Here is a 12094-nt window from a genome sequence, read left to right as displayed (position 1 = left end):
TACATGTCTTGCAATGGTCTCTGCAATACGTCTAAAAAGATCTTCAAAGATAAATCCTCCGGACAGTCTGGAGTCTGTCGTGGAAAGATCTGACTACCTTGGAAGATCTCTGGAAGCGAGGTTGTCTAAGAACACAAGGTGGGGGAGGATCCTGTAGAGTCCACCCACAACTGAGCACATTCAGGGACCATGATAGGAGTCAGAATAGGGCTAAGTGGACAACGAAACTTGGAGTTAGCATGAAGTTTGTGTCACTCCTTCTTGACTGTGATGAAGGGCTTGAAGAGAGGTAGTCCAACGGATCTGTCTGTAGCATGGGGTCTGTTGCACATGCTGTAGGGATGGTATGGACCACAAAAGGAGGAAAATGAAGATCCCTTGAATGGGCAAACAGGTCCAAGACAGGTTTGTTCCATAGATTCCACAGATCCCAGCAGCCGGGGGATTGATGGTCCCCTTCTAACGTCTCAGTACGTCTGATAGGGCTTAGTTCTATGAACTGATCAAGTGACTAGAAGACCTGATTGATCTATCCACAGAAACAGGTCTCTTCCTATAGAAGTGGGAAGAAATGGGGTAGAGCCTAGATTACATAAAACATTAGAACTGTGGTCTAGTCTCAATGGTTACCACAGTCTAGGAGTGCAATAAAGTAAAAAAGCACTGAAGTTATGTGAAGAAACTTCCAGCTCTATGAGAAAGAACCGAAGGATCCGTCTTTCCGGGGACCACGCACCAGAAAACAAACCCTGGTTCCTCAAGAAGGCTCTCCAACCCATAACCGAAGTGTTGAAAAGAAATCCAGGACTAGGTTCATGGACGATGGAACTTTCTTTCAAAAAGACTAAATTCAGACAACTATAAGAACAAGGGCTCCAGAGAAAACTTGTGCTGTCAGGAGGTCGACATCTGGTAAGAACAAGGAAGGGTGCTTCCTGCATCTCCAAAATTCATTCAGTAGCCATGAAGATTAAAGGAAGAGGCTATCTGGTTTGTCCTCTATCCACTGCGGGCATGTTTCGCATTGGTGATCACGCAGACTCGCAGCCAAAAAAGCAAACTAGTAGAAGGACGTGCAGAGCCAGACAACTGTGCGAACAAGCTACCAACTCTGTGGACTTTATGACAGCCAAGAGAAAATGTTGAAATCCTTGCAGATTCAACAAAAACTGAACTTGATAATGCTTAGCGTGGACTCAAGAACAAAGATGTGCAGAACTGTATGCCGAGAATAATTCCATAACTGTAAGAACCTGAGCCCTGCGAGCTTACGCCAGGCAAATGGAGGTGGCCGCCAAATACTAGAGATATGATGATGAGAGCTCTAGTGCAGGTATTGGGCACTTGATGAATGTGCCAGGCACTAGGAAGTGGTGCCAGAGGCTCAGGAAAGGGTCCAGGAAAATGGGAATTGGCGCCTTACAGGAAAGGTCGTTCAACCAAGAACGAAACTGCAAGAAGACTGTGAGAAGAAGATAGCTTTAACTGTTGACAGGAAACAGATAACAGCAACTATCAACATGTATATCTTCAGCGAAGTGAAGAGCCAAGAAGCTTAGGGTGCTCAGTCTTCACCCAAAACCTTGGAACTGAAGCAAAATCTGAGGATGCATTTAGGTCTGTCCAATCTGGCCAACGTCTCATGGTGCCAGAGCTAGAGTAGGCTCACTACTAATGTTCCGGGCATGAAGGGTGAAAAGAGGGTAAACTTCTCGGGCAGTCTGAAAACAGAGATTCTTGGCAGACAGAAAAACTAGACATCCGAGAGATGCTGAAAGTCGACAGGAGGACTCTGCCCAGTGCTCCTGATGCCAGTCCAGAAAATTAGGACTTCCAACAATCTTGACAGGAAAGTCTACATCCTGACAAGGCACTAGAGTGAGGGAAGACAAAAGACACTTGTTTTGCTCCTTTTAAATGAAAGCCAATTTTCCAACCTCGACAGATACTTGGATGACTAGGAAATAGGTCAAAGAGAGAGCTTCCTTCAGCAACTCAACAACTCTGACCCAGAAGTCTTGTCTGGAGGTAGGCTTGGTCCCAGGTCAATGGGAACAGGTGCACAAGACAGGACAACAGCGTGTTCTTAAAATTCAGGCGCTGAACCGAAGAGGAACTGACGCCAGATACAGTAGGTTGGGGCTTGGATCCCTTGGATCCCACTACACGCTTGGATCCCTCAGATCCCACTGTACACTTGGAACCCTTGGATCCCAGTGAGGGCTTGGGTCCATTGGATCCCATTTGGGGGCTTGGATCCATCGGATCCCATTTGGGGGCTTGGATCCATCGGATCCCACCAGACACTTGGATCCATCAGATCCCACTGGACACTTGGATCCATCATATCCCACCAGACACTTGGATCCATCAGATCCCACTGGATACTTGGATCCATCAGATCCAACTGGACACTTGGATCCATCAGATCCCACTTGACACTTGGATCCCTCAAATCCCACTGGGCGCTCGGATCCCACTGTACACTTGGATCCATCAGATCTCGCTGGACACTTGGATCAATCAGATCCCACTGGCCACTTGATCCAACAGATCCCACTGGATGCTTGGAGCCATCAGATCCCTCTGTATGCTTTGATCTCAGTGGATGCTTCGGACACTGGGGGCTCGGACTCCGTTCGCCCTGACACTGCTGGGCACTCAGATTGAAGGAGCATTTGGTGCCAATTACTGGAGCTCCACAACTGGAAGATATGTCTCTTCAAAGGCCAAGATACACCTGAAAAACGTCATTAACATCCCTTGTCTACACTGGGATCCATGTCTGTCCACACTGGGATCCTGGAACAACACCACTGATGCCTCTTGTCCATATTGGGATCCATAACTGTTCACACTGGTATCTGTATCACTAGACGACAAAGAAAGCACATCCCTATGGACGCCTTAACAATGGCTATCTGTTGAGGCCTGCAAACAGCAGGATTAACTGAGGAGCAACTACCCTGGGGTAAAAAACCCTTCGGACCCCAATGGACCAACAGTATGCCTCCTCCCAAGTTTAGGGGAGTCTGACAAGGACGGGGTTTAGGAGATCCAATAGGGCCGGACAGCCACATCCCCAACTATACATCCAGTAAAATGCCTTTCCAGTGGCTGTCTGTCGATACCTGGGTCCGGCAACAGGCTCGACTGAGGGGTCGACTACCTGTGTGTAACCCCCGACCTCTGCTTGGACTTCTAGTATGCCCCCTCCCAGGTTTAAGGGAGTTTGACAGGGACTTTCTGTCTAGGAGCATAAGGTGATGAGTAGATACCTCCTCCACTGCGCAACACTTCACTATTCCAAGGTTAACTTCTGTTAACCCAGACACAAGACTGGCAATGGCATAGGAAGGAAGCAAGGAAGCCAGGCGCAGGAGCAATACGAAAAAATTAGAGGGCTAGTAGTAGGAGAGAAGAACAGATGGGGAGTAGGCACCAGACCACACTTGGATCCCTGGGCCGCTCAGATCCGCTGGGAGCTCGGATCCCACTGATCTCTCGGATCTCACTGGGTGCTTTGCCAGGAGCTGGGTGCTCCCAGGTGTAAATGGCGCCAAGCAACTAGGCGTTAAATGAGCTAGTCGCTTGTAAGCTGAGAAACCGGGAGCTGGGGAGCGCCCCCGGGGCATTTGGAGTCGATCCTCGGCTGTCAAGAACGTCAGTTCTTCCAAAAGCCCAGTGCAACCAAAATAAGCACAATTCTCTCCTTACTACGTTCTGCCTTTACACTTTTTCAGTTCTCTGCAAAGGAAAGTATAATAAGATGATCTTAATTAATTCTTGAAGTACACAGAGCACCACACCATCATACAGACAAATCTCAACTAACAAACGTTACTTGTGACTTACAGAGTTACAGTATATCATTAACAGTCCTGTAGCGAATGCAATGTTTACGTTTTATTACACTAATCGATAAGTATGGTAGCGAATAACAAGTTTACTTTATCACGTTACTCGGCAACATTTTACATATTACATTACTCATCGTACAGGTGAGTAAAACAAAAGATTGTAAATTCACTACTGCAGCATCGAAAAATTCAGTTCAGTAGCGAACATAAATATCAGTTCGACAACGAACCAATGTTTACATTATAGTATGCCACTCGGCAAAGTAGTTAAACAATTAACTGCAATTTTCACTGTAAAAGCAAAAAATTTATATACCAGACTCCATTTAGTAACAACAAAACAAGGAAAAACTCATCCTGAAAGCTTTTGGCTGAAGCTACTCAACTTTCAGCTTGAACACTGAAGTCCGGTTAAATAACCGGTGAAAAAAGAAAAGCTGCTGCCGACACCTGATGTTAACACCAGATGTCGCAGAAACAGACTGAGGATTCTCTGCTAAGTTGTTCCTAACTATCTAGTTAGGAGGCGAGACTAGTAACCTACACAGAACATCAGTGTCGCTACTGCGAAATTTGAATTTAACCTACTGTGAATAAATGAAACTAATAGCTATGTAATTACTTGGTCAGTTACTTATATAAAACTGAAGTGTGGTTGCTGAAATGCCTTCAGCCATATAGGCAGACTTTTTGGCACATTCTCTAGGATCAAATTAAGACTGGAGAACTATTCCTGCTACAGCCACCCAGAAGCTATAAATGACATCTCTAGACTGGCTAATATTCATACTTACTTTGTCCAGTGCTAGTCTGATGAGACTGAAGGGAGGAAAATGTGGCCTTCCAGATAATTCTATGAGTGCACTGATCTTCCATGATGCTAAATCAGAGTTTGCCGAGCACAGATCACCACCTTGTGACTGGATGCTGTCTTGAGCAAATCTAAGTGCACCACATCTATCGTAACATCTTGCAAATCTGTGGGTGAAGCACCCAATTCCTCCTGCTGATATTGTGTCTTCCTGGAACTAATCTTGCCTCTTATCATGTCAACTGATAGAAGGTACAGAAATACAGATATTGTCTTCCCATTTTTTATTTTTATGAAGACCAAGTTTAGCCCCGGGAAGATGATGTGCTATTCCCTGCTTGTCCTAAGTCAACACCCTTGTGACATGTAGGTCAAGACACCTCCTACCCTGGTTTAATTAGTCTGTGAACAGTACCTCTGGAAGTGGAGGAGGAACTAAAGGGATACCTCCTACTAGGCTGGATAGCACAAATCCTGAAATAACCCCTGGGAACCAGTTCTTCAAATGACATAAAAATCATGATGATGGTTTGCTGGAGGGGCTGGTCTTTAAAGGCAAGAAGTCCTGTAAAGAGGATCTGAACCTCTGGAGTTTCCCTTGTGTTGGTTAAACCAGTCTTGCCTCTGTGCTAATGATCATCCTAAGGTATGTGGCTGTTGTAGGCCTGAATTCCAGCTGCACACTACAGTAATATCTTGCTGCAAATGACAGAGAAGTTCTGGAGCTGAGGGGGGAGGGGGGCCATCACCAACTGGTCTCTAGGGTATATGCACAAACAGATACCCATCCTGTGTGCCCAAAACCCTAGTATACACCTAAGGAGCCATCATAGTTGCTTAGTTGGTCATGGCATGATAGACTTCACAACCGCACTGCCCCGTCCCTGTGAGCTGGGGATGGGGGTTCTGGGGGGAGTCCACAGATCTACCTTCTCAATCAACAGCAGCTACTACCTCTATCTTTCTTGTCCTAGCCTGGGTGAAGAGGGGCTTGAGGGCTGATCATACATACATACATACATACATACATACATACATAATATATATAGATATATAAATATATATGAAAAACATTTAGGATGAATATATTTCATTTTTTTTAGCTAAGCATTTTTCTTGGAGTTATTCTGGTCAAAGGTAAATGGAAACAGTGCCTACGTATTCAGCGAGTCAGTGCTGATGAAGGCCTGGCATCAGTCTGGCTTCTCATGGAGACAAGGGGCATCATTTCCCTGGGTGATGCGCTGGCTAGTCACCGGAAGTTGTCAAGTTCCGGTAGAGTGTGCGTTTGTTCGCTTTCATGGGCGTGCCTAGTAGGTGTGAATAATTCAATTGGAGTACAGGTTAGACATTTCAGGATTAGATTCCTGTGTGCTCAGATCCGCTTTCCTGGAAGGCTTTGTGACTGCCTGTGAGGTGAGCTGACCCTTTATTTTCAAAAAACCTGAATGGGTTTTAATAACTCTGTTCATGTACTGATTCTTTGCACTGATTACCATGGGTGAATATCTTTTTCCCCATTTATTTTTATCTGCCATTCTCTTTGACTTTTATTGATTTTTTATTTTACCATGTTTGTGTGCATTTCTTTTGGGGTTGGTAACATGGGAAAACATCCCACATTTATTTTTCTCTGTGCCTATTTTTAAAAGTTGTGCTTTTCCCTTTGTTTCCTTAGATGTACTGAACAGAGGTCAATGTAAATGGAGGGGAATGTGACTTATCATGGCTATGGTCTCATTTGACTTATTTTGATTCTTTTGTTGCAAAGACTCAACTGGTGGACGTTGAGCAAGTGAGCTATGAGAGAGAGAGAGAATGTGCTTACCCAGTGAGCAGGTCGGCCATCACTACGTTCTTATCTTTGAGATATAGGTTGATTATGATAATGATCTTATAACAGATGTGGGAGGAGGTTATGACCCCATCTGACCTTGTATAATGGGGCATATATATATATATATATATATATATATATATATATATATATATATATATATATATATATATATATATATATATATATATATATATATATATATATATAATAATATATATATATGTACATATTCAGCAGCCACTAGGACATTATGTATTCACATTCAGCCACCAGGACATTATGTATCAGTAAAGTGGCCTGTCCTCTGCCTGTGCCAATCATGATTGACCTTTAAACCTACTGTAGAGCACCTAACATGGAAAATCCTGCCTCCCCCCCTACCATAGGATCTTAAGGTCTCCTGAGCTGGGATGGATGAATATTTGAAAACAAGCATCCTTTAAATCTCCTTTACAAATGGAGCTCTGATTCAAGTTGCTGTTTTCATCCATAAAGGAAACTGCTGAAGATATTGGTATAGTAAGCCGAGGATGATAATAGATCTCTATCTCCCAGTCACCTTTGGTGCAAAAACTATGGGACAATAAAAGTTCAAAAGTTGTCAGTCATCCCCTCGACTGCATGCTTGTCTGCCATCAACCTAACTTGCTGCCTTAAGTCTGGAAACTCTGCAAGTCCTGTGGATCCAAGATGAATATGACTGGCTAGCTGAATGGTGGGGACCCATCTCCAAAAATGGCTCTGCTTTCCACTTTCCTCCGCAAATTCCAACAATTCTGGATATGAGCCTCCAGTGGATATGAGCTAGGGTGTGGATAAAGACAAGCTTCTCTTCTCTCCACTTCCTGCTGGTGATCTAAAAAGGGTTCTACTTCTACTAGCTACTTAGAAGGATGAAGGTTGATCCCTGGTGTTATTGTAGGAAGAGGCCTTACTGAAGTTTTAAGCCTCTAATGTTCCTGTCAGTATTGGGTGTAAGAGGACTGTGAAAAGAACTAGACCTGTCTATTCCTCATTAAGTTTGGAATAGTTGGCATGAGGGAATGTATATCCCATGGTTATACAAAGCAGCACAAGTGGAGGTAAAATCAAACTTCAAGGCATGGTTGAGGAAAGTCAGATGGCAGAAGGTGAGGGTCTATATCAGTTGCTCTTAAATCCTCAAAGTCTGAGGTTGAAGGCTAGTTCAAGAAGTTAAGAAAAGTATCTTTTACAGCACCACATTATCTAGCAAACTATAAAGTCATCCCTCAAATTGAGACAAACCCTTTCTAAGAAAGCCACTACATGATTTCTTAAGGTTCAAAGGCTTGAGGTCCCCTGCCAAGCATGGACTAGTCACTCCCCAGACCCACTCTTGAAAGTTTGACATCAGTAAGAACTTGCTACAAACCTTTTGATCATATCAATTTCAGCTGCTGTAAAGGAAACTCAAATAGAGATTCAGGAAGATGATGTTGACCTGGTGAGAGCCTCTGTTATTGGGGGTAAGAGGCAGGCTTCAGGGATCATACTTGGTTTACTTGATGATTCTCCAGTAAGCTGCTCCTTAACATGGGTAAAAATCTCAGCAGTTGCATTCATTGTCAGGAGACCCAAGTCAAAGGAACCCTCCCCTGGCTTTGACTCCATATTAGGTTTTGCTGCTGAATGACTTTTCTTGGCCTCTAGTACCTTTTGCTGGAGAAGAAACCACAAATTCAGAAGGTTTCATCTATAAAAAACTTTATCCAACTGTATCCAGGGCCCTCCAATAGATGTACCTATTCAAGCTCACCATCAAAGTGGACTCTTTTGGCTACCTGGGTACACTCCTTATTCTTGTATACAGAAAAAATCAAGGGCTTATTCTTTGGCTACGTTGGGAGAGGGATCCCAAATCCTTTTGGTCCTCCTTGGCATCTCATGGTGATGAAGAGATGAAGTCTTGCTTAATGAAGGTGAAGATGGTTCCACCCAGGCTGGAGTCTTGGTGAGAGAGAGGGTAAGAAGGTTGGCTGTGGTCTTGGTGTTCCTCCTTCCCATATGGCAATGTTGAGGGCAATCTGCAAGATTCTGATAAAAAGGTTCTTCTGCCCGGGTGACCACCCAACTGTGTCCTGTCACTGGAGTAGTTTCTGAGATAATGCTGTGAGCTTATTCTCAAGCACACTTATAATGTGGCAGCTAACTACCAAAGACCTGGGGAGACTCATGCATGTGATACTCTACCTGGAGTAGCTGTTCTTTTCCTGCTTAGGGAGTGTCTGGTGTTTGCATACAACACCATCAAGGCTAATATAAAAGTAATTTGTTTGTGGTAAACAGACTACTGTGCACTTTTACAGAATTTCTTGATGTGTAGATTTGGTAGACATAATTTGAAATTCTTAATATATACTTTGCAAAGGTTATTGAAATGTTCCAAAGATTCAAAACCAATAAACTTCCACTAGCACAGTAGAACTTTTCTATATTCAATCAAAACATCACAACATGATCTTTGTATGAAGGATGCATGTTATTGAGTGTTGTCAAATTTGACAATTTTACTACTGATAAAATTCCTCTCACACATTAAGCAGAATTAACAAAAAATTAGTAGGTTTTAGAAATTCTTAAAAACCATACTAATCAAGCACTACATCATGCTGCGCAAAACCAAAGGGTCATTCATACCAGTCTCACTAATTATATAAAAGAAATATCTAAAAGAAAATAAACAGAAATTGCTACTTTCTTCAGAAGTAAACAAAAGTCTACATTACCTTGGATGTAAGGTGTGCTTGTTTTTTCCCACCAGAGTTAGGTCCACCATGCTGCTCTGAATTTAGAGCATCTGACCCTAGGAAATCTTCTGCTTTCATAAGGCTGGTCACGGGCAGCAATGATGCATGACTCATCTTAGCTTCAAACAACAGACGACTGTTTACCCTGTGATTGTCACTACCTACAGGATTATCCTGGAATGTGGTTGTTTAGGTCATGAACTAAGATGAATCATTAATACAAAGTTATTCATGAAACTTGGAAATCTGGAAGTCAGAAACATTTGCAGAAAGGTGAGAAAATTTGTGTGGTCACTTGTATTTTTATAAAAATACATCATTCTAATACTGCTACCTGTAGAAAAAGAAAATATTCTAAAACATATTCTTTTCTTCCTACCTAACTAACCCTAATAAGTGCACCTGCTAATCTTTTAAGAACACCTAAAACTATGACAATTATAAAATTATTAAAAGACCATATTTCAAAAAACTCCTAAAACTTATGATAAATGTATGGACAAGGTTTCCATACAACAAAATCTTTTTATGCATTGTTCCATTTTGTTTTAGTTCCACTAACGGACTGACTTTCTTCAGTCCATAAAAACTCTGAACATCACTCATTTGTCTCATTATAATATGAATCACACCTAAAAGTCTGCAAACAAAATTCTCTAAAGCACAGTGCAGGTACTAAAAAGCTGAGATTTTTTAAAATCATATGTTGGTTAAGAAAGAGCAACTACCTAGAAATGAGTCACAAAAGAATAATGCAAATATCTTCAAGTTTATTTTCTACTAAAAACAATAAGAAAGATTTACAAGTACCTATTCAGTAAGAAGAAATGACTAGTAAAATCAGAGCACCATTCCACATAAACATAAATATTGTATACTGTACGTAAAGCATACTTCAATTTTTTAATTCAAATAAGATTATTTTTGTCATGTCCTCAATGGCAATGATTGCCTGCACTGCTTTAGAAGTCTTCTTTTTGGTACATCAGTTAACGTCAATTACATGCCTTGAATGTTTTCCAATGCATCAGTTTTAATTTTTAAAGACTCAATAAAGACTTAATAAAGCTGTTCACTGAACCAAAGTTACCATTTAGTAGTCAGAGGTGTAATGGCTTTCACTGACTGTCTCTATGGAGAACACCCTTCTAGCAAACTAACCCACTTTCTGTTACTCATAAACCAAACATTAATGTACAAGGGGCAATGAACTACACAAGATAGTCTTGCAACTATCATGCATAACCATTAAAATTCTTGAGTATATAACTGCAAACACTGCGTATGATACTTATATCCTCTGCCATAACCAAAACTAAGATATCTTAACAAAATTGCAAGAAAGCGTGTAAAAATGTTATTTTCATAATAAAATTAAGTTTCATACATACTTACCAAGTAATTAAATAGCTATAGTTTCTAACTTGCGCAGCACCCTTTATTAAAAAAATCACAGTAGTCCTTTGATAGTTTAGCGTAGGCGACAAGCCCCGCCCACCAATGGGAGTACTGGAAACGACTTAGCAGAAAACCTAATTCTGTTTGTGCCCTTATGTCCATGAGAGGGGAAGAGGGAGGGCTCCGAATCTGTAATTACTTGGTAAGCATATATATATGAAACAATTTTATTACGAAAATAACACTTTCATATAAGTAACTCACCAAGTAATTACATAACTGAATCCCACATTGATAGGGGTGGGATACATGGGCATATTCTACTCCAGAACATTAAGTTATGGTAATGACTTTGAAACAGAAAAGTTGCTAGCATTGAAACAAGGCTTGTCATTTCCTTACCTGGTAAGAGAGCTACTGCAGGTAAATACTGCCTCTGGTTGGTGTTCATCTTAACCTGTAGTGGCGTGGCAGTGTAGCTATGGAGCGCCTCTACTTAGGTGGGAGCTTTGCAGTGAAGGATATGTCTGATGGCTAACAAAGCTTACAAAAGGTGCCCTTGCCCTGGCACAGTAACAGAATAAAACAACCAGAACACGCTTTCACCTACCATGAAAACACCACAAACCATCCACTGAGACTGGTAGGTACTCCAGGTACACTGTACCCCATGGCTCCCAAAAATTTGACACCCTACTTCCAGACGAAGAGACAGTAGGAGAAAAAGAGACATTCCTATGCTTCCTCCCCTAATACCATGCCAACTACTGATAATGGCACCCTGGTACTACAATTTTCAAACTCTGTTTCATATTCTTTCAAATAGTGAGACGTGAAGATCAGTTCGCACTTCCAGTAGGCCGACTACAGAATGGAAGTGAGGTACATATGTACTTGGAAGCTAATAAGGTAGAGACTGCCCTGATGTCATGAGCTTTCACCTTAAAAGTAGGCAAAATGTCCTCCTGAATCTGAGAGTGCACCTCAGAAATTAAGTTTTTGATGAAGAAGGACAATGCGTTCTTAGTCAGAGGATGAGATAGGTTCTTGACAGAGCACCAGAGGTTACTGGATGGTCCTCTGATCTTCTCGGTCCTGCTCGGGTAATACCTTAAAGCCCTAGCAGGACAAAGAAATCTCTCTTCTTCCTCAGAGCCAAGGTACCCGTTAAGGTCTTAATGGAGAAAGAACGGGGCTAGGGCTTGAAGGTCCTTGTTCTTGGCTATAAATCCAAGGGTAAAGTAGCAAACTGCATCTCCTTGTGGAAAAACCTACCCTTTATCGATGGCTTGGAACATGCTAATATGTTAGCAGTAGCCAAGGCCACGAGGAAGTGAGACTTCCGAGTAAGATTTCTCTGAAGAAGAGGAATGAAGGGGTTCAAAAGAGGGACCTGTCAGCCACCTCAACACTACGT

General features: G+C 42.1%; 1 protein-coding gene across 10 annotated transcripts in view; it reads right to left on the bottom strand.

The window, feature by feature from the left end:
• Nucleotides 1–12094, bottom strand: part of CYLD (ubiquitin carboxyl-terminal hydrolase CYLD) — a 187976-nt gene that overhangs the window by 162624 nt on the left and 13258 nt on the right. For all 10 annotated transcript variants that reach the window (XR_010854997.1, XM_067114158.1, XM_067114153.1 and 7 more), the window contains one exon: nucleotides 9259–9453. Coding sequence is in view for 9 of the 10 variants with exons in the window: in XM_067114158.1 (XP_066970259.1) it covers nucleotides 9259–9453 (195 nt within the window). In the remaining variant the exon portion in view is untranslated. The remainder of the gene's footprint in view (nucleotides 1–9258; nucleotides 9454–12094) is intronic.

Source organism: Macrobrachium rosenbergii, chromosome 13, assembly GCF_040412425.1.
Source record: "Macrobrachium rosenbergii isolate ZJJX-2024 chromosome 13, ASM4041242v1, whole genome shotgun sequence".
NCBI lineage: Eukaryota > Metazoa > Arthropoda > Malacostraca > Decapoda > Palaemonidae > Macrobrachium > Macrobrachium rosenbergii.
Note: the sequence above shows the minus strand (reverse complement) of the source record. Positions and strands in the feature narration are given on the sequence as shown.